The sequence below is a fragment of the Excalfactoria chinensis genome, chromosome 1, assembly GCF_039878825.1.
Source record: "Excalfactoria chinensis isolate bCotChi1 chromosome 1, bCotChi1.hap2, whole genome shotgun sequence".
Lineage (NCBI taxonomy): Eukaryota > Metazoa > Chordata > Aves > Galliformes > Phasianidae > Excalfactoria > Excalfactoria chinensis.
The window spans coordinates 115,014,834-115,038,283 of NC_092825.1; the positions used below are offsets into that span (position 1 = coordinate 115,014,834).

Here is a 23,450-nt window from a genome sequence, read left to right on the forward strand (position 1 = left end):
AACTTATGGTGGTCTGTGTGGGAGTGCTGTAGCCTGGATGTTCCTGTATGTAGTAGCTTAATGTGTCCCTTGCATCGGTACTTGAAAGAAAGAATGTGGTTCAGGAGTTTGTTCCTCAGGAAGATGCTCTTCCATCTACCACCATAAGCCCAACTTCCTTCCAGCACTCCCAGGCACAGCTTTTGGTCATTATCTGCAGCAGGTTATCGTCCACCTGCTGGTACATAAAGGAATGGCATTCTTCAGCACTTACCTTGAGACCTGCCGGCTGCTTTGCGCCAGCGTGTGGTGTGCAGGAAGTGGAAGCAAACACGTTCTCTGAGCAGTTTTGATTTGATAGAGATACCAGGGGGAGGCTGGAGGTGGCTGCTGTCAAAGTGTGTGATGCAGCCTGACCCAGCCAGTAGAGAGACCACATTTCTGTCCCTGTTGCTAGGCTGACACCAGCTTTGGCCACATCTCAAGCTCCCCAACAAGGCACACGTGCGATGGTAAAGAAGAACCCAGAGTCCAACATATTAAGCATACTTATTTACTTAATCTATACAGAATTGAGTAGATAAAATTTCAGATTCACATTAGTGAAAAATCTCTACAAAATGTTTTTGAAAAGCAAAACAAAGACTGCCTGTTCATTTATCTTTTTTTTTTTCCTCATGAAAGCAGACATGGGTTGTAAAAATAAAGCAGTGTGTTTAGCACAAACTAGATTTCTGCATCACTTTTTTTTTCACAGTTATTTCCATCTACAGTCCAAAGAGGTAGATTTTCTGCAACACCTGAGAATTGAACTGTAACGTAACCAGGTGTAAGTATAATGAAAGAAAGGACAAAACATCAGCTACAGCCCTAACTTCCTTGTGTACGCATATACATAATTGGGTCTTGCATCACTGTAATGCAGCTTCTTTGCAGTTTAATCACGGTGAAACCGTCAGTCAGGCCCCAGAGTTTTGATGACCAGACCTACGTATTTCAGGCTACATCCATTTCCAGCCCCCATTAAACAGTCCATGGTAGTGGAAGAAAGGCGTTATAACGAGTTTACTTAAAACCCAACTGGAGCCAATTTGGCTGCAGACTGGCAGTGCAAGAGCCTGCTGTATGGCAGAGTGCTGAGCTCATCCCTTAATATAAATCTGTATGTTTTGTTTTAAAACAACACTCTTTAAGCAATGCATGGAAAGTACTGACTTGGCTTCAGGAAGCAAAGTACAGCTCAACTTAGCCAAACGAAAAGTCGGTGTGACGGGGGGGTGTACATTATGGGTACAAAAAGGATATCCCCGTTTTAAAAGCCTTTACTTGGGGCATTCTGCTTCATCTACAAATTAAGTAGGTAACAAATGTATTGCTGTTCTATACGTCTGTCGTGTCTCTAGAAGCCCTTTAAAGTATTCTTGCAGCAGGGTCCAAAACGCGCTCTTGCCTCCAATATAGAACAAGCACTCTAGAAAGGATCTTTACAAGATACAAATGCCCAATTAATAAACTGTAACAACAGAGAACTGCGTGTCCCACCTCGCCAAGGGGATGATGCATCTCATACAAAGGTTTTCACTCGCCCTCGGGGAAAAAACAATTCACGCTTAGTGTTTGCTAAGAACCAGCTTTTGCACCAACTATTGTTGAAACTTTGATTCTACAAAGCACGTCACCAGAATCGCAAGTCTGAAAAACTTCTTTCCTGTACGTTTAAGCCTTACGGTCAGCATGATTAATGTTTCAAAGCTCAGAGTCTAAGCTGCCCACTCACCGCTACCTTCTTTCATTCCTCTTGGGCCGCAAGCACAAAGCCTGCACACATCTACGTCACCGCCAGCCTCCCGTTCACTTCACCAGGTAAGAAATGTCAGTTTCACACAGTTCCTCTCAGTGGTATGAGCTACAACATATTTATCAGGCCTTATACAACCTTACTCTCTTTAAGAGACAGCTACATTATTTCAATGTACATCACTACGGGAAAAGGATCAGGAGCTCAGTGCAGCCTGAACATTCAAGTAATTTAGCCACTAAACTGTTAAGGGCAATGAGGGTGGGAAGCTCATTGAGAGATGTGCTTGATTCAGAAACCCCCTCCCAAGTAAGTGCAAAGAACTTTCAGTACCAGAAAAGGCTACACGTTTGCATCGTCCTTACAACAGCAACCCAAACTAGACGGTACGTACAGATGAACTAAAGTTAAGGGCAGCACATCATTATTTCACGCATTACCTTGCAAAAGAAAGCGTTGGTCCTAGTTTCTCTCAGAAAAAGTCAAAATATGGATATATATATATTTTTTTTGTTTGTTTGTTTAAAGGAAAAGCCTAAATGGCTGAAGCTCCACAAGGGAGCTTTGCTCACGGCATGTTACCGTAACCCATCTGAAGTACCATCCCTCCCAGATAACCTAACTGGGGAGGCACTCCGCCAACTCATACAGCATCCAGGTTGAGAGTGCAAGATCCTCCACGTATGCTTCAGGAGATGGAACTGAACGAGTCCATTCGAGTACAACAGTATTTGCTTACAAACAGTGCGTGCACAGCTATTAAAACCACTATATGGGTGGAGGCTTCTGTCTTCTACACTTCAGGCAGTATATGTTTTTTTTCACAGCTCTTCTGATAATCCACAGAGATACATCCAGACAACACTGGATTTCTCTAGGCAGCATAATCATACACGTTAGGGACACACCGCAGCTGAGGGGGAAAGAACGAGACCAACTTCTGTGCAACACCATACCCAACTGCAAAACCCCACTCCACCGCGTTGCTGTACATTTTCTCACACATTTGAGTTTACCACGTTCACAGGTATAGCAGACAGTTCCAAAATAACCTTTATAACACAACCCTGAGAAGTCTGAAAAGAAGTTGTACACCCTGTTTCACCAGCTGCAAATTAACATTTTTCAATGCTGTTTTGTTTCGTTTTCTCCCCATACCACAAAGTATATAAAACCCCTTTAGCGCACTTTTTACTGTATTCTGGACCTTTCTCACTCACCATTATGTATGACAACACACTAGAGGGGAAAGCCGACACTTTTACTGGCCATCAGACATCCTCAGATAGATGAATTTAGGAGAAATGGTAATCTTTAGTATATCGAGTGGCAACTCAATGAACTAAACCAGAATGCCTTTCCTTAAAGCAAAAAGTGACACGCCGTCACCATTTCCCCCTAACGATGTTCCACCTGCACAGTGACAGTGATTCGTGTTGCGGGGAGGAAATGCACATGCATCCTTTTATGGAAAAATATTTTCTTTTAAAAAAATGAGGCAGATGTGCAACACAGTTGTGGAAAATTTATAGTTTAAGCTATTTCAAGCTGCTATGCAGCTTCCTGTACCACATAAGTCCAGTAGTTCTAAGAAAATACAGATATGGTAGAAAAAGTAAGAAAATTTTCACCACAAAACCAATAGTTACCACCAACAGAGAAAGTTATACACAAAATATATCTCTCAATACAGTGTTTACACTTCCTTTTAGTCTACAGATTCAGTGCCAGGAACGGGACTTGTCGAGACAGTCTTTTCAGAACAATTTGCTGCGTGTGATTCAACGTTGGGCTGGATTCCTGCTTCTGTGTCAGTGGGACTTTCCAGCTCCTCGTGTGAATTGAGCGTACAGGACTGCAATACCTGCACAGCTAGATCCACATCTGCTTCTCTGAGAGAAACCTGCTCCTTAAGGACTTCCACCTTCTCATTCAGCTCGTTCCTTTCTGTCTGAAGGGCCCTGCATAGCTTCTCCAAACGCTCCAGTTTTATCTGAAAGCCCTTGTATTCTTTATCTCTTACTGTTTTCTGAGGAACAGAAAACAAACATAAGCCTTTATGATACAACCAAATCTGTTTTTGTTTTTTTTTTTAATTAATGAAAAGAATCACTGTTATTTAATCCCGACGATGTTACTTCATCCGATAGGTCAAATCCTAGCTGAGAATACTTGACACTACACTTCAGGTGGCTTTTCCAAGAGTCACAACAGATATCTCTTGAAAGTTAACAAGAGCCATCTAACTATACAGTGCTAATTAGAGGCTGAGTTATCAGCTAGGATGAAGTCCCACAGAGCTATCAATTAACCCAAATACAGAAACAATAGGAAAACATGGGAATGTAAGTGGAAAGTCAGGGAGGTGGCTGAGTCACCATCCCTGGATGTGTTTAAAAACCATTTGGATGTGGTGCTCAGGGACAGGATTTAGCAGAGGGTTGCTAGAGTTAGGGTAGTATGGTTAGGTTGCGGTTGGACTTGTGGCCTTCAGGGTCTTTTCCAACCTGAGAGATTCTATGATTAAGTCTACAATTCAGCAGCAGAAGCCAGGTCAGAAAGTACCGTATTCATGGCTCTCTAATTACCTCCTTAAAAGAGCAAAGTCCTATAGCAAAACCTATACAGCAATTAAGAATATCCAACACAGTTCAGCAAGATTGTATGTAACACATTTAAGATGGAATTCAGAAGTAAAGGAGAAAAAACTAAGAACGGTATTCTTATGTCTGTGTAAATACTTTGCTTCTCTCCTGTGGGAATGTAATTAAGTTATGGCACCTAATGACAGCAAAAGCAGCAGCAGTGCAGGAAAAGAATTCCTTACTTACAGATTACTTCCTTCAGGTGGATCTTACATATTTAGAATGGAACTCCATTGCAGCACCGATTGCACTTTGTTTAGCATATTAAAATACTGTTAATTCACTCAACATGCATGGTTTCAGCATACACAGTATCCAACCAATCGCACGTGTGTTTGTACGTGTGTGTCCATCCCTCCTGAAAAGTTACTGACTAACTCCAAACTCATTTTCCACCATTTGCGGAGAACAGCACACATCACATTACACACCAGAAAACTTGGGAGACAATCCAAGAGGAGGCTGCAGTTTCTTCTATCTATCGAATACTGAAACATATTAAGCCCTCCAGAACACAGACTGCAGTGAAGCCATATTGCTGCTTAACAGATAAATAATTACCTCTTCAGCCATTTGCAGAAGAGCCTTGTTGTTGTTTTCCCATTTTGTACGCCACACTATAGTTTCTTTTTCCAGTTTCTTGATCTTCTTAGTCATCTACAAAAGAACAGAAGACTGACGTCTGTGGCTTGTTTTGCAACACAGGTAGGTAGGTATAAGCTAATAATCTGACTCTTCACAATGTTACTTTCAAAGTCTAGTTTGACCAAATTATGTTATAGAAAAGTCTTTGTGCACAAAAGTAACACTACAAGTACCAAGCCTGCTTTCAAAGAAAACAAGACTGACTCCCTAAAAGGAAACAAATTACTAACCACCAAGATCAACTAATGAAATTCTCAGTAGAAGTTAAAAACATAAGCACAGACCAAACCTGCACTGGGACTCATCTACATGGAAAAACAGCTCCACCACAGAACAACATTATTTGTTTCTCTTCCATGACACAACAAACGCTTATCCCCTATTTTAAAATCCATGTTAAGTCTCAAAACAAAGCACACGTTTTCAGAAAGTGAACACTATTTCTATATCTACAATGCACAGTACTAACAGCACGCCTCTCTATATTATCCTTTCTGATGCTCTAAGCAATCCTGTAAATACCTTCTCCATTTCTTGCCTGAAGGTTGTAAACAGTTCGTTACTTTTTGCCATGGTAGTCTGGAATTCCTCAAATTTATCCATGTAAAGAGAAAGCTGTTGGTAAAAGGGCAGGAACGTTAATCTGAACAGCTGTATGCAATTACAGAAATATTCATTAAGGTGCAAGGGAAAATTAACACAGAAGATGATTTTGTTATTTACTTCTTTAAAAACTTTCATGCTATCCTGCAGTTTGCTTCTGAGAAATACACAGGGCCTGTCTAAGAACATGCCATTCAAATTATACTCGAGGGTGATGTGTGTTAACATAACAATAATATTCTAAAGAAAGGGATACCGTGTTTAATTAAATGTTCCAAATCACTGTATTTAGTCATTGCCAAACCATTTGCTTCCCCACTGTGAAAAAAAACCCCTCAAAAACCCAACGCTTGGACTTCAGTATAGAGGAAATTCAGCACATGGTAAGCAAAATCAAGCTCGGAAAGGACCTACTGTTCCACTTTAACCAGCCAAAGCTAACAACCAAAGCTGGGACAAAATAAACATGACTGAATTCAGAATTCAAGGTATATATTCATAACCTACAAAATCCGGCCAGTGAGCAAAAAGTATGGGAAGTGAATATTGACAAGGCATTCATTCAATCATGAAAAGCCCTAGTTTAATAACTGAAAAGCATTAATATTCAGTCATAGAAATACTTCTTGCCCTGCACCACAAGGTCAGTCATCAGGACCAGCAAAATAGGTTAATTAGCATAATTTTCCCCAAAGGGCGTTAGCATGAAGCATAAAGCAATAAACGTACTGTTACGGGCATGTAATTTGATGTCTGGAGAACACAGAAGATCCAAATACCAAGACCATTTACTAGCAGCTTTTTATCTCAAGTGTAAGAACTGAGATAACCGGTTACATCAGGGGTTGTGTGATCATAATGTTCAGGGCACACTTGCTACATTTTCCGCAATAAAATACGAGCAAAATTCATAGTAGAAATGTTTCGCTTTTGACCTACAGATGATGACTCTATGCCTTTAATGCAACTGAACTTCCTGGCTCATCTAGTTCTACAGCAACATTTGCTGACCACAGAGAGCCGTAAGTACACCCACTGTTACTATAAAAAGTGGGAAAAAAAAGAAGGCAGTGGGATTTTAAATAGAAGGTAACTTATTTGCAGATAAAACAAAATCCTACACTGAAAGAAAACTATTAGGAACAAACAAACATTGATCTCCAGATTCCTCCAAGCCAAGGCCAGTTCTAGTGGAGATACACATGTGTATTTTAACTACACACATACATACACTTCAAATCTCACTGCTTGGAAAAACAAAAAAACATAGGTAGAATATGGGGGAAAAAAACATAGTCATGAAACAGACTGTCAGGAGATTTAACATAACTGGAAAGTGAAGCAGCAAGAGGACTACAGTGAAAAGCCTTTCTGCTGCTTCTCAAATACTGCAATTTCAGCTGAACCTACCACTTCCCTTTGCCTTGTAGGCTGAACTCAAACGTAGCCAATGACTGCAAGTGATCTAGAACAATAACACAAAAACCGCGGCCCATCTCTCCACTCTCAGAGAGGATCTGGCAGTTGCACTTACAGCAAGTAAACAACTGAAGATTGTGTTTTCTGTGGACACTCAGATTTAGGTTAAAAACTCTGAAAAACCACAAGGATAAACAAAACATTTCTTGCTTCCATTGCCCCACAACAGCATGGAATGGAAATGGTAAAGAACAAATCTTAAAGCCTGCATGGGTAAAAATCCACACCCAACTCTATGTGAAGAATCACAAGGGTCTCTCTGGACCTGAAAAACTACAGAAACAATAAGATACCATTGGAAAAGAACAGTTTCAAAATGGGCAAAGAATAGTAAATAACCACAAAGAATACATTGTATTGTACTGCTGTTAATTTAAAAGAACACCAACTACAGCACTTTATTGTTTAACCTCCAGTACCCTCCAGAGGCATTCAACAGCAACAAGTGAATGCCAAATCTCTGCAGTTTATGCTTTGTGATACGCTACTGAGAAGTCAGTCAATAAAAATAAAATTTAAGATGAAATTAAAACACCAACATTGTAGCTGCTGAATGATGAGATGCATTTCCCCCTCCCCCCGCCAAGCTGTGTTACATTTCTCTACAGTCATAAATCTCTCAATATTTTTGTTTTGGAAAACCTTTTATCAAAGAGCATTCCATTTTTAAATCTACCTGCTGCTTCAGCTGTGCTTCCTGTTGCTTCATCTGTTCACATTTGTGTCTGGACTCAGTAGCTTCTTTTAGCAGCTAAAAAAAAAGCAAGAGGAAAAAAGCACGTAAGAACAATATTTGTAGGCATAGCTTAAAAAACTTCATACACGATGAAAATGAGCAAAGATTAATATCATCTAAGGGCCATTCAACAACATTCCCTCACATGTACACTTTTTCATTGTTGCTTTGTGGGTTTTTTTTTCAGTTCTTTAATTACTCCCATACCTCAATATATGTCCTACTTAAAGCATGTGCTGGCACACAGAAACTATTTCACAGACTTCTTTGTGATAACAGCATGATACAATTTACGTTCCTTTTGGTACGTTCCTATTTTGGTAGCAAGATTGATCTGCTAAAATTATACAAGCACTTCATTAATGATCTATATGTAACTTATACCTTTTTTTAAGCTTCTGTAACTTATTTTCCACCTCCGCTTCTCCAGGCATTAATACTACCTTCACAGATCAGTTCAAACCAATTCTGCATCAATTTGAGAGCATTTTTTAGATTTATCCTTAAATTGGTTTTCATCAACTTCAGATTCCATAGTTATTGTTTAATAGCGTATACAGTCTGAGGGTGGATGATCATTTTAAGATCATCTGAGCAAAAGATCTGTTTCTTCCTGAAAGTCAAAGCTCCATTAAAAGACAGCAACAAACTCACAAGACTTGTTTTGAATTGGAAGTTAACTTATTGAGGGACTGCAAGGAAGCTCCTCATTACCAATACAGAAGTGAAATATCAGGTATATTTTTGGAGACAGATGCTCTGCCTAGTGTACGTTTTATTCTGTTTCTGTTACACCCTATAGCATAAAAATCAAACTTATAACCACACAGCAGCAGTGAAGTACCTGTGATGTTTTGGTAATGTTTTGATCTGAATCTAGGAAAAAACTAAATGATATCCTGCCCATTTACTAAGTAAATGCAAACACTGGCACTACATGCCCATGTATGTGGACATTAATATTGCACACATCATACACAGAGAACTTACATCTCAGTCTTGACACTGAAAAGCTATTCTAACTTCCAAAATAAATTCCCCATAGTTCAGTGTTTGCTGTATTTGCTTTAAATCACAATAGACTGTTTTGTTTTAAATCACGCAGTCTGTTTTGATGTGTTGATATTTCCTTTTAAACATGCATAGAATTCACTTACAAACTCTCTTTCACGCTGATGTTTCTCCTCTGCTTCTTTAATAAGTTGGGTAGTTTGCTGGAGTTTGGCATCCACAAGTTGCTGCTGCAGTTCTTTATGCTTGAACACTTTATCAATATGCTAAAGGAAAAAAAAAATGCATTAGTCAAATACAAAAAGTACACAGGTCAACAAAGGTACACATATGTACGTGTATGGGGGAGAAACACTCTGGAGAAGGTTTATGTGAAAGAAAAAGCAGCAAATGATGGTTTTAAGATGCAGTTTTTCCCTCTCTTCCCGGTAACTACATGTTTGTTTGTTTTTGTCTTTTACAGAAGCCTAAGTCAGAAGTATATAATACTCAATATATATATTACTATATTACTATATATATATATATATATATAGAGAGAGAGAGAGAGAGAGAGAGTATATATATAGAGAGTATATATATTATATAATACTCAGTATATAATACTTAATACTCACTAGAACAGCATCACCACTTTGCACATTTTTAGATACGCTATGGCAGTCTGCTCTTTCTTATAAAGCTTTTAAATTACTTTGAACATTTCTTCTACAAGCTCTAGGCCCAATACATTCAGAAAAGCTCAAAACAAGCAAGGTTTGCCAACACACCTGGCTGACGAAACAACTCCACAAAACAAAGAACAATCATTTGGTCTCAACTCCAAGCATACAGTTACACGAGGCAACTTGCTACCTTGTGTCTCCCCCAAATTATCTCATTTTATATATCTATTTATATAAATACTCCATGATACAAAGATCAGGAACTGGAGTCTACAGTGAATTTTCTCACTGATCCAGATTAGGAAAAAAAGCCATATTCCAGCTCTCCTATGCCAACTAAGAACTAACAGTGTTTAGACCGGTTAGTTTATGTATTGGTTGCAATTAAAGCTAGCTCAGTGCTAAAATACAGTCATTTCCATAACTCCAGTCCAAATATATTCCTAAGGCACGAGAGCTCAGGATGATTCAATGCTAACAACAAGAGCTACAAAGTAGCTTGCAGGACAAAAATCTCACTGAACTAATAGAAAGAAGATAGAGAATGACTACTATTTCCTCTCATGATATGATGTGAAACTGCACTTCCAAGGACTTTAAAATACTAGTGCACATTCATGTCGAAAATAACTTTTGGAAGTTATTTATTCCAAATGCCCACCAAAACTAGAGACAAATTCAAAGTGACCAGGTTGTTCTAAATACTTTCAAAGACAAAGAAAGACTCCATGATCTCCGAACAACTCATTTCTGTTGTGTGACCTTCACGATGAAAGACAGTTTACGATGCACTTTGAACACAGAGATGCAAAACCACAGAAACGGCGGACAGTGAGCCAAACATCCATGTTGCTTTTCAAGGCAGTGAAGTAAAAAGAACATTCTTAAGTCATATATATACAGTGGGTGTCAAGTAGCAGAGTTTTGGCCCCCTTGAAATAATTATTGAATCCTTAAAAAGAACAAACAGATTCCCATCAGAAGCACAATGTAAGTACCTCTTCTCGCAAGGCATACTGCTCAATCAGCTTTTTCAGTTTTTCCCCCAGCTCAATATTTTCCTGACGGAGTTTGGCATTATGTATATCATGCTGCTCCAGTTGAGCCTGAATTTCATTCAGGGTAATCTGGAAGTGCGCAGTTGCTTCTTTTCGTCTTTCCTCCTCTTCACGTGCTTGTTGGATGTTTTCTTCCTTTTATGAGAAATTATATAACATTATGTTCAAGCCAGATCGTATGCCTTTATATATATTTTAAGTCAGAAATGATGGTGGTAATTCGCTTCTGTACCGTTTCAAGTTCTGAATTGCTAATAAAAGCCGCAATTGTAATATTATACTGATCTATCCATATGAAGTATCTGAAAGTTCCAAAGCCTTTAGAGAACTTTGTTCTTATTTCTACTGGCATTTCAAGATCCTGCATGAATACCGTCACAAGAATAAGAATGACCTAAATGTTAAAAACAGAACTGACACTATAATGCCATTTCCTACGCTGACTACAGATAAGGATCTCGTAGCTCTTCCATTTTACTCCTAGCAACTATATTCTGATATAATTAAGTCTTTTTTTTTCCTGACACATTGACATTTCATGCTGCTGTTATTTCAGTTGTGCTATTTTTTTCAGCAGTCATCACTACTGCTCCCAGAAATAAACATGACAAGACCACAGAGTGCAAGTAATATGACCTATCAACCAGTTTAGAGTATAGTTCAAAGCCAGCTGAACTACCCTCGTGTTCTTTACCTTGAAAAATCAGGTACACTTATATCACACACTACTTGACATATGCAGATATAAATAATATAAACATGGGATAAAGTAGTAAGTGAAAAGCAGCAGGCTTAATTTTAAACAATGATCAATAAGTGGGATTTTCACTGCCACACATCATAATTTATGTCAAGAAACTAACCTTTAAAGTCTTGTTATGACGCTGAAGCTCCCGACAGAGAGATTCCAGTTTGCTGCGTGCCAAAATGGCCTTACTATGCTCACTCTGCAAATGGACTTTCTCCTTCACAACTTGTGCTTGCTTTTTCTGCAGTATCTTCATCTGCTTTTGAACATTCCGGCTCTCTTCCAACTAATATGAGAGAGTGCATTTAAGAAATAAATATAGCCAAAATTATCTCTATGCATCTACAAAAGCAGACCGAACACTCTAGATGAAAACAAAGAAATCAAATAACTTCATTATTTGACCCTCTACCACTGATCTTAAACACCCAGCATCCTAAGGTCTACCCTAAACACATAAGGACGGAAGAGGAAAATATACACATTCCAACTTGACAAACGTTTGCCATTGAAGAACATGGATCACAGACCTATTGACCATGGGCTATCAGCTTGTGTTCAACTACAGGGGCAGAACAAGCCCTGATAAAGGAGAATGCAGTAGATACGATTAAAAGCCAGCTGAAGCTGGCATTTCAGCAAGCCACAGTTCTTTCCACTCCTATCTGTAAATTACACACAACTGTTTATCCAGTATGTCTTTGTTTTCACCATCAAAAAGAAGAAAACCATGAAACTGCATTCCTGTCAGCAGGTGTTCCCACTGAAGCAAGAAGCAGTTGATAACATTTTGTAAAATGTTAAGTTACTTCAGAAAGGAACAGACATAGCCAGCAGCCCTGACACAAATCAAGTCAAACATTATTAAAGCTGCACAGCCCAGGCTTTGCTGACTTACAAGATCTGTAGCCTCAACCACGTGAAACAAACTTTTGAAAGCATTTTCTTTATACTATTTGGATGGTAGCTGACATTGCTAAACTTTGTATCAGGGCAGACTTCAAAATCTACTCTACATCCAGCAAATTGAAGAGTTTCTTGCAACACCTAGTCAAGAGCAAGTTCTACTGCATTTGATTTTTGGGCTCCCCAAGAAACCATATCATTTAGGGTTTGACCTATTGTAAAAGTGCTAACAATATTAAGTGGAATGCTGCTCCTTATCAGTGCCTCAGCCTCAGGACACCACAAGGAGAAAGGCTGGCATCCAGGAACACCACCATGATGGAATACAATGATGGTTTTCTGAAAGAGCTCAAAATAATGCTAAAGCACAGAAGAAAGAATAAAGTTAAGGATGGCCACGACAGCAGCAAATAAAAATCTGTATTTCTTCTAGTTTGGAGCAAAGTAACCTTAAGGAAATATTTCGATATGCAAATATAAAAAGCCCTTTTCTTGGTTGGACAGAAAAAAACACTTCAAGTGGTTCTACTGTCTGCATGCCTATGAAACTTCAGGCCTGTAAAAGTATGCCAGTTTGAGACATATCACCAAGGAAGCAAACCTTCCTGCATCACAAACTGATCTTCTGATAGATTCCAAAATAGGAACAAAAAAATATTGTGGAAGATCTTTTGCCAGGAGAGTGGCAGTCCTACCTTTATTGTACAGTCCTTTTCATGAGACACCACTGAAAAACCTGACAGTGAGCTTTAAAGATGATGAATCTTTAAAAAAAGAAAACAAGCATTGTAGGTGCACTGTCATAAACTGTCAGTTCAAACCTTTGCTGGCATTAAATCTGACACCTATGCCAGTGGTTCACCACCGTGATCATGAAGGAAAGAATGCATCTTAAAAGGAGCACAACCAAATCAAACTGAACCTAAGGGGAACAGAGTACCACTAAGTATGAACACTGAACTACTGTTACACTTGCATGAGCTCCCACCCAACTTCCCATGACGCTGAGAACTGCTAGGGAGAGCAAATGGTTCCCTAGGTTGGGGATTCTAATAATACACTGTGGATCCTCTCCTAGAAGAGGCAAAAAATAAAACCGTGACATGAACAGGTCTGTCCTGATTGCCGAGCTTCCTGCAGGAACTGATTAGCATTTAGTCTAGCAGCTCCCCAATTAGTTTTACATCTTTCCTTCAATAAGAAAACCTCAAAAAATAAAGATGGTGCAGACTGTTTTCTCTCAGAAGAATTCTGGAATTCATCCTAACCTAGCTCCTCATGCGGGCCATTGTCTTTGACTCGACATGAGAGCTGTTTCCTCAAATAGAAAAGGCACCACATGCACAAACAATTGCTTATAAAATCCAACTCATTTACTGTATTTTTTTTCTCAATATCCTCGAGTCGTACTACAGTATTGTTATTGTTTCTCATTTAGAGGAAAGTGATTTCTTCGAGAAGTCGTTGGTTTTGAAGGAAATTCACTCATGTGAACAAGAATGCACACGTCAGACCCAGAAAAAACTAAGCAAAAACACATCAGCAAAAACCTGCCAAGGACTCCGGATTTGGAAAACAGAACAAAGGTAACCTACACATATTCTTATATAGTTATTGCTTCTGTGACTAGAGAGTTTATATACTAAACTCATTAGCAAAGCTCTGCAGGCATCATCATTCTCAAAAGAAGAAACAATTACTTCAGAAGAGTTCTGTCATGTTGTGCAGCCAATTTTCAGAAATGTTTCCACACATACTACACCTGACAACAAGAGAAGGCAAGCCTTGCGTTATTTCAAGCTATTCAGCCCTTTGCTTTTATTTTCATTTTGCAGCTACAAACATGGTGGGAAAAAACATGCGGGTGTTATTTCCGTTCTTGGTTGTCCCTATCTCAAGATGAACAAGTGCAGCATTTTTCAGCTCCAGATGTATTCCAGAAAGACAACTTATGACCCAATAACCCACCCAACTCTGTCACCAATTAATTTAGAGATTGAGTTGTCCTGTCTGTCAGGGTGGGAATGCACCGTATGATCAGTAACAGAAAGTGCTCTCGTGAAACCATGACACATGTTCTGCCTTTTTCGTCTATTACTAAAGAAATGTGTGTATGATCACAGAGCAAAATTACACCTTCCAACTCTACCTTCAATCACTATGGAGTTAAACAAAACTGATATATTTTTTTTTTCAGATCACTAGCAAAGTACGTTCTTTCCCTTTATGCTAAAAATGCAGACATAACCTAGGAAAATACTTAACTTCCAAAAGAAAAATCTTCTCTGTTAATCCTAGCATTATGATTCAGTAGCAGGTTGTCAAAAAGTTATAACCTAGCTTTTCTTTAGTTTTAGATGGTCTTGCAGAAGTGAAAAGACTAGACACAAGCTCTGCTGGAGCAATATTCATGAGAAGCCTGTGTGTTTATTTCTGCCTGCCAACACTGTGAAACATTCAAAATCATTAACCATCCTGGATTAGAAGTTCTTGCATTCCACCGTTAATATTAACACATGAATAACTCTTGCTATCTTTACAAATTACTTACCAGATCAGCATACTTTTTGCACAAAGCTGCCAACTTTTCCTCTGGAGTAGAAAGCGTGTTCAGAGCCTGCATTAATAACAGTACTTCTTTTCCTATTCAAAGAAAGGAAGACAATCTTATTGAGGGGATAAAAAAAAAAACCTCCCAGAAAAGCAGCTTGTCTTTAAAAGTAAAATATAGAAGCATGAGAAATTAGTGTGATTTAAGTTGTTCTCTGGTTTGATCGCTGCATAATGAGAAGTCATCACAGTACGAATCATTTTCCTTGACTATATGCCATTACGCAGCTTGGATACGAAAAGCCACTTCAATCTTAAAACCACAAAAATATTTTTGTTTGACTTATAATAGGGTAGAAAAAGTTTAACTAAGTTAAAAGGTTGAAGTTTAGCTACTAAAAGAGATTCACAACAGTGTTTTTAATATGCTTTTGGAATCGAAATACCAGCAGTGAAAGCACTAAAGAACTGCCACCACAAATTTAAAAATTAATCCAACAACCAGGAAGTTAAAAAGCTAATTAGTAATGACAGAAATAAAGTGCTGTCAAAACAGCAATATCAGCAGAGGGACTCTTACATATGCATTAAGAACTGCTTTTACCTAAGTATACATTCTGTTGTCTTTAATAGCACATTCTAAGTAGTTCTGTCTACGAAATAAACATGAGATAGAACATACCTAAAGTTTTCTCTTTGTGCTTTTCGCTCTCTGGATCTTGTTGGCCATCAGGTGGATCAGTACGGGCTTCCTCTCTCCCAGGAGTCTCCTCACGAGACTCCTGAGAGCAGCACGTGGACCCCAGGAGCTTTCTGTTCTTTGTGATATACTCAGTTCCTTCCAACGTGTCCGTGTTCTCCAGGCCATCACAGTTGGGCTGCGTATGCTGTAACGCTGTGTTAGACAATTCATTGCACCTGCTGTTCATCAGCTGATCCTGATTATTCATTCCTATCTCCTGGGATCCAGCTTCTTCCATTGCACCAACAACCAACTTCAGAAGTGAAAAGAAAAAGCAGAAATCAATAGTCAAGCAGTGTATTTATAATAGAAACTTCCACCTTTATGTGCTGTGGACAAAGAAAAAGGAAAGAATAAAATCCCACCGTTATTCATGTTGATCAAGGTGATACTGCTGTATATAAATAAATGTCAACAGAATAAGCCTAAAGAACAATGAAGGAAGCAGCACAACAGTCCAAAATACTGCTTTTTCTACTATGAAACAACTTCAGTACATTGTCACTGCAAAAATATCTATGTGGAGATATGCTTGTGAAGCTCTGAAACGAATGTGATATCATCAGAGTTGTTAAATCACCCAAACTTAACTGAAAACATTTCTCCTCACTACTTCTTAAAAGTGCGTCTCACAAAATCAACACTAAGTATAGGAAATATTAAGAACGTGAAAAATAGGATCTGGAAATTGAAACAAGGATGTATTGTGATCGAGTACTGCTTTATTACGTACTAGGTTCAGAGAACTGAAAGACGTCAGTTTGAAAATAATCCAAGAGCTGTACCAAAAGAAAGGTCAAGAAATTCATAGAAATACATTTCTGCAAGGATAAGAGCTTAACCTATTCCAATCAGATGTGACTGTCAGCTTATGGTTGGAGAGACCTGTCTAACACGAATGATAAACAGGACTAAGAGCACATTTGTTTTCCAAATACTGAAACTCATCCCCGAAAACTTTAAAAGTTACAGATCAAGTAGTTACAGAAGCAGGCCTTGTTTATGCGCAGAGCAATGCTGCTGAAGCACAACTGAATTTCAGATTTGGCTTTATTGTTAAAAATAATGTCTAAAACCAGGAGTTGACACTGGGTTGTACAATCTGCATGGACAGCCTGTCTTCCTGCTCAGAAGGAGGCAGCCAACATCAAAGGAACACAGCCAACACTAACAATATACTTTGAGATACAGTTCAAATCCCATTTTCTTTAGCAGGCTTGGAAGTATTTTGAAATCATTAAACACACACGCATTAATATTGTAAGAAAACACATGCATGAGGGCTTAGCTGTTCGCTACAATCAAAGCAAGCCCTCTACATTAGACCTTATCTCAAGGTAAATGCATTCTTGTGAAGATGGAATGAAAGCAATACATTTCAGGAAGGACAATAAGTTTTGCAAATGCAAATAATCCGTACAGGCATTAAGGAGCAGCTTTTGACTTATCAGAGATTCTCCCTCTGCACTGCTCTCTAGAAAGTGTCGAAAGCACCTGCCTTATGGACAAACACACTGCAGCTTTATCTTCCTCCAGTCGTGCCAGACAATGTGTTTGATGAAAGCTTCTAAAGGTAACGCATGGACAGAATTGCTGTAATAAATAATCTATCCCAACGTTTTTCTTAGAGCTCTAAAACACATTCTTTCCTTAGATTGTCTTATGCCATGAGGCTGCCATCTGCATGGGAAAGGCTCACTACTCCAAGTTTAGCAAACGAGAGCTTCTTCCTAACAACAATGTGAGATATGAAACACATACAGCTCATTCAAACACTGCGAAACGAATTTTGTACGAATGGTTGAAAACAGAGTACAGGGCTTATCTGTAACAAGCAATTCACCCAGAAGCTGAATACAGAGTACCACAGGGCTCACGTTACATTGGCAAAGCAGGAAAGTTCAGAGGTATCTCAGCATGAAACTGAGGCAGAACTGCAGCACCAACAGCAGCTGAAATGTCCTGTCCCCCTACTATGCAGGATGTCGGCTTCTAGCTCAGATTCTTGCCCCTCGCCCAGGCAGCGCTCTTGCAATCACTCCTCATTGCCCTCTTTCAGACCACCTCCTCGTTGCGCTGGCAGCAGCGTTTGTGCAACTTGTTCTTAACAAAGTTTATAGCCAGATCAGTCCCTCGGCCCAGTTCACTGCACAGCAATACGCCGTTCTGCCAACCACACAGGAGAGCTCGCGATGGCTGGAAATCAGCCAAGACGCAAGAGAGACGCTAAAAAAAGGGTCGGCCCGATCACAGCCAGAGCGTGAGGAACTGAGCCAAAAATACCTCATCCTAACCACAGATGCGCAGGTACCACAGACTGCTGCAGTTCTGGAGCACTGTCAGCAAGAAGGAGTCCACAAGGAGCTATTTTTATCTGTGAAAATTCCCCCTTTTCTAAGGAAAAGTGAAAGCCTACTGGCAGGGGCGCATGCATAGCCAGGGACTGAGAAGCACCCACTCCGCTAGCAAACTGCCACAGCACCTTACATATATCCCTCATTTCTGAGCTGCCGTTCATACGCACGTTCCAAAGCATCCGGCAGCTTTGCTGAGCGAACAGCACCACCTCATTAATTCAGCGGAGCTTTTTCTAGAAGTCAATTCAGGTGTCAGGCCAATCCTGTACTGACAATAATAATTTCTCAACTCCGGGAGCTTCTCTAATTTCGGACAAAGAAAAGAAAGAAACCACAAAGAATTTCAGAACATCAGATTAATTCCCCCAAATCCAGCAGAGAAGGCAGCAGTCACCCATCAGAACACTGAGGATCAAGATTTGTGTGTATGTGCCCTGTGTATTTCAAACAGACTTCAAAATAACAGCACTACGTTTCCAGTAGTGGAAGAAAACAACTATTGAGCTTTGCAACCTTCTCTTGGTTTCTTGGTTTCCTAATACGGAACAAATTGAAATTACTGAGAAGCGAGCCTGCTCTATGCAAAACTAAAGCACAGCATGACAGGAGACCATTTTGGTATTAATCTTCAATTTTCTTGGCTTAAATACTATTAGAAACTGTTGAGTATGGGCTAGAATAGGTTAGAGAAAGGGTTCTAGAAGCAATACCAATAACTTGATTGATCACATATAAGGGTAACAAAAAAACAAGCACAAATCCCATCAAATTGTCATCCATACATCCTAGTAGAACTGACAGCAAGAGGGCAACACAGTCAAACTCCAGTGCATTTAACCTAAATTAGAAAGTGCTTATTTTTCATTTTAAGCACTGAGGAGTCTATTACTGCCTGACATGTGCCACAGACACTAACAGCTAGATGACCTCCTGATAACGGTTAACAGCGTTTCACTTCAGCATTGCAAGCTGTCACTTCACTGTCACTTCAGACGGTAGGTATCCAACATTTTGGCTTGCCTGGGTCACACTGAAAGAAAAGGAACTATCTCGGGCCACATATAAAATACATTATACACATGTCTTCAGACACAAACTACAGGTAATTTCAGATTTGGTTGAAGTATATCATTAATAAATGTCACGTTGAGAGCGTTACAGTCTACGCTGTATGAGTATTGCTGAAATGGCCCCCCTTACTGAAGGAATGGACAGAACAACCCAAACCTTCAACTTTTTCCCTCCAAAATTCATGCTCATCAGACGAGTGAACTTCTCAGTTTAACACTCCAGCCAGAACAGAGCGCTTCCAACAGCGCATTGTATAATAGTGCTGATTCAGTACTGACTGCATAAAAACAAAACAAAGCCACCCTACCAAAACCCAGCTACTGAAATTACTACTACGTTTTTAGCTGCTACCATGGTCACTCAGGTTTCAGCCAGCTCCCAAGCAGATTTAATGATACACGGATTATAATTCGACAGACCCAAGTTTGATGGTAACATATCCAAAAAGACTTGCAGTAAGAGAAGAACGTCCTGTACAGCGGATGCAGGGCTTCATACTGTAATATCTCAAGAGTGTTTACCAAAATTTAATGGTAAGCAGGAAGATGCCTGCAGGACTATTATTCGTAACAGCACTCCTGCTCAAAAACCATAAAGTTTCAGGCTATTAGCCTGCTCTGTTCTCTCAGCTCATGCCTTGATCAAACAAGTGCACATCAGAAAGACTCTACCTTGCCTCGCGCCTAAAAGGTGAGAGTGCAAAGACAAGCACCCTACTTAAGAAACTGCCTATGATCACAAGGCATTAAACCAGTGTTATTCTCTATTAATTGCCACTCCAGTAACATTCCCTACACGAGAAGGCCTAGACAGAGCCTGTCCTACCATGGCCAAACATAATGTGGGAAGACCCTTTTCTGTTCTAGTACCTATGCAATACCATTTTGTTCTATCTAAAAATACCCTGTGCTTACTGTAGGGTACTAAAGCACCTATACTTTGCATCTCTGTACCTCTTAGTAACAGATCCTAATTAGCAACTGTCATAACATCCTGTTTCTCCTAAACATTAGCAAAGCACCCTAAAAAACATAAACAACCGAAGCATTTCCTACATTCCCCACAGCAGTGGATGGTCCGTACTGTAAAATGGCCTTTACAACCCCCGCCTTCAGAGCTGTTAATGCTTTCCAAAGACATCCCAGAAGCCTCAGGAGGAACATACAGGCATAACTGATTGCATCAAAATCTTGCAGCAAGAAGTACGGCGCTTTATCCTAAAGGTTGATGGAGCAGAACAAGTTTCAGGCTTCTGGCATCCCAGCAATTTACACCTACTTGCTAACACACCAAAACTCAATTTGAAAATACATGTAGTAGATTTTTAATCACTGTAGATACTCAAGACAACTTCACGTAGCATAACTGTATTGTGCTAAAAATCACCTTAAAGACACTTTTGGTTGTAATTTTATTTATTTTCCCCTTCAAGAAAAATTCGCTTTTTGGTCTGTCGTAAAAATTATAGCTTGAATTTTAGAGTAGGTGCACCTTTACCCACCGGTCTAGCACCCAGGTGTTTGTGTGACCACAAGCCTAGCTTTATAGGTTTGTTTCTCCATGCCATACTTCTATATGCTGTGTTCACTGACCTAAATAGCCATGCAGTTTAATTACAGCTTTCTGAGAAATAAAAAATATGGCCTCTGAGGTGGCTTCCCTCTGAACTGACATCTCAGCTGTGAGGTCATAAAGTCATTTCCAACAAGCACTTCACCCTGTCCTGTCATTACACTGACAGTGTAATGCACTCCTTTATCTTCTTTCAGAACGTTGAACTGAGGTCTCCTCCTTAGTGTTACTCATCATCACTGTAAGGTGAGGTGTCCCAGCACAGCAAGAGGCACATTAAGAAACAACTGCTTGAACAACAATATTTTCTCTTCATAAATGTTAGAAGTATTATGTTACCAGTACTGTCGGCCTTACATTTAAGCCTTTAGCACAGGCTCAGGAGCTTACATTATTCTTATACCCCTGCTCAAGGTCCTTGTTTTGGTGCCCTTTCCATTCTTCCTGCATTTTCTCTCAGTGGCCTGGCCACACAGAACTCCTGCTTTCAAAAACAGCTTTTGTATTTCATAGAATCATTAAGGTTGGAGAAAGACATCTAAGGTTGGAAAAAGACATCTATGGCCATCAAGTTCAACCACCACCACACCATGCCCACTAACCACATCCCTCAGCGCCACATCTACACAGTTCTTGAACACCTCCAGGGACGGTGACTCCACCACCTCCCTGGGCAGCCTGTGCCACTGCAGCACTGCTCTTTATGAGAAGAAATTCTTCCTTATACCCAACGTGACCCTCCCCTAGCACAGCTCGAGGCCATTCCCTCCTGTCCTATTGCTGTTACCTGGGAGAAGAGGCCAACCCCCCCACCTCACCACAACCTCCTTTCAGGTTATTGTAGAGCAATAAGGTCTCCTCTGAGCCTCCTCCAGACTGAACAATCCCAGCTCGCTCAGCTGCTCCCCATGAGACTTGTGCTCCAGAGCCCCCCATAGCTCTTCTCTGGGCACACTCCAGGGCCTCAATGTTGATTCACCACAAAAGAAGATTTGCATCTTTCTCTCCAGAGCTCTGAAAGCACTTTTTTTGGTAAAAACAAACAAGAAAAACATGAGAAAACACTTCCTGTAACCCTTAACAGAATTGTCACTGCTAGAACCCAAGGCCTAAATGGAAATCGTCAGTGTATTTACACGCGGGGCAAGCTGCTGCGTACATCCCCAGTGCTATTTCATGCAAGCACCTAAGAGAGGTGTTAATTAAAAAGAATACTTAATACAGCGTGAATCACTTCCCACAGAGATGCCTCACTTCCTCCTTACTCTTAAACTTAATTTTCTCTCCTTTCTGCCGAGCGCTCCTGCAGAAAGCCGGCAGACAAGTTCTTCCGTCCCGGCACAAGGAGCCTACAAAGAAAGGCGTTCCAAAAGGAGCAACACACCTGCAAGAGACCGACGGACGATTTTAACCTCTTGAAAGACACCCGAAGTAGAAATGACCCGACGCTCCCTGCTGTGTTTCAAGGGGGGTTGAGTTCTACTCCGTACCACTCGTGCGAACTAAGCGACGCCGCGACTTCCGATCCCAAGGGCAGGGCTAAGATCGCTACCTGCCTCTTCACGGACCGAAGCCGGTCACCCCTTCCGAGCAGAAACCTGCCGGGAAGGGCCGGCGGGCAGAACCCCCGGCCGGTACCGGCCCCGCCACGTGCTGCCGGCAGCCCCCGCGCGCGGGGAGGCAGCGCCCCGCCCCCGTAACAGCCGGGGGGGGCCGCAGAGAAACCCCGCCCCGGCGAGCCCAGCGCGGCGCCCCCCGGGGAAGCGCGGCCTCCCGAGAGCGGCGCCGCCCCCACGGAGCGCGGAGGCCGCGTGGGGCCGGAGAGCGAGGAGCCGCGAGCCGGCGGGGGCAGAACGGGGCGATCCCCGCCGCGCCGCTCTCACCTCCGGGCTACCGCCGGCGACCGCCGCCGCCTCCTCGCCGCCCCGGCCCTGACTGTGGCGCCGGCTCCGTCCCGCCGCGCCGCCGCCGCTGCCTCCTCCCCGCGCTGCCTCCGCTCCGCGCGTCGCCATGATGTGACGGCAGCATCCAAACAAGCTGCCCGGCCGAGCGCACCGGAAGCTCTCCCGAACGCCACGCCCCTTTTGCGCCGACAACCAATCGCCGCGCTCTCCTCCGCCTCACGTGGGAGGTTCGCGCCCTCCCCGCTGCCCCCGGCCCGAGCGCGGCTCTCTCCCCCGGCGGCGCTGGGTCTCCCCGAGGCGAGCCGGCCGCGCTTCCCGGCGTGCTCCGCGCCCAGAGCCGAGCGCGGCGTACCCGGAGCGGTGGTCGGTTCCGCCGTGAGGAGCAGCGGGAATTGCGGTCCTATAGGCGCGCCGAATCGCCTCGCGGGATGCGGGAGGCCGCTGAAGCTCGCCGCGATGTTGCGGGGCGAAGAGCTTTATCTCAGCTCCCTCCCTGCTCCCGGCGCTGCTCCGCCTCCCGGTGCCGATTAAAGCTCCGAGACGCGTTCGTCACCGCTTTGAAGGGACAGCCGAGCGGCGCCGCGGGCTGACCCTGGTGTCTGTCGGGTGCCGCGTTGCGCAATGGAGGGCTGACGGCACCGGCGCTGCGGACACGGCCCGTAACTGCAGCCGAACTGAGGTGGTGGTAGTAAGCTCACTTCAGTATAACGCTGCTTCCCGACCTAGGGGACATAAACAGCCTGTTTGACGCTTCTCGAGTGTTCCAGTCGTAGAATACCCCGAGTCGGAAGGGACCCGGCAAAGGATCACCGAGTCCAACGCCCTGAGCAGAACTAGAACAAAACTGTGAAATAAAGGCATTAATCCTTTCCTTACGACATTTAAAGGTGGAGAGGAAACTGCTGAAATGCAGAAGTCAATTTGGTGGTGTCCTTTTCATCATGCTTACTGTTCTGACTGCTTCCACTGACCTCTATGGAC

At 41.7% G+C, this 23,450-nt stretch overlaps 1 protein-coding gene across 4 annotated transcripts; it reads right to left on the reverse strand.

The window, feature by feature from the left end:
* Nucleotides 1–486: 486 nt before the first annotated feature.
* On the reverse strand, nt 487–22,948 carry TXLNG (taxilin gamma). Of its 4 annotated transcripts, none has more exons than XM_072330325.1 (10): nt 22,822–22,948; nt 15,506–15,818; nt 14,825–14,916; nt 11,483–11,653; nt 10,560–10,754; nt 9,043–9,162; nt 7,826–7,900; nt 5,590–5,682; nt 4,984–5,079; nt 487–3,806 (listed from the first exon to the last, which is right to left on the reverse strand). In XM_072330325.1, exons 2-10 carry the CDS (start codon nt 15,801–15,803, stop codon nt 3,486–3,488), a joined length of 1,461 nt encoding a protein of 486 aa, XP_072186426.1. In that variant the 5' UTR covers nt 15,804–15,818; nt 22,822–22,948; the 3' UTR covers nt 487–3,485. The 4 variants fall into 4 exon arrangements, with proteins under 4 accessions (XP_072186426.1, XP_072186411.1, XP_072186417.1 ...); XM_072330310.1 differs by lacking the exon at nt 22,822–22,948 and adding an exon at nt 22,449–22,597; XM_072330316.1 differs by lacking the exon at nt 22,822–22,948 and adding an exon at nt 21,950–22,114.
* Nucleotides 22,949–23,450: the final 502 nt, after the last annotated feature.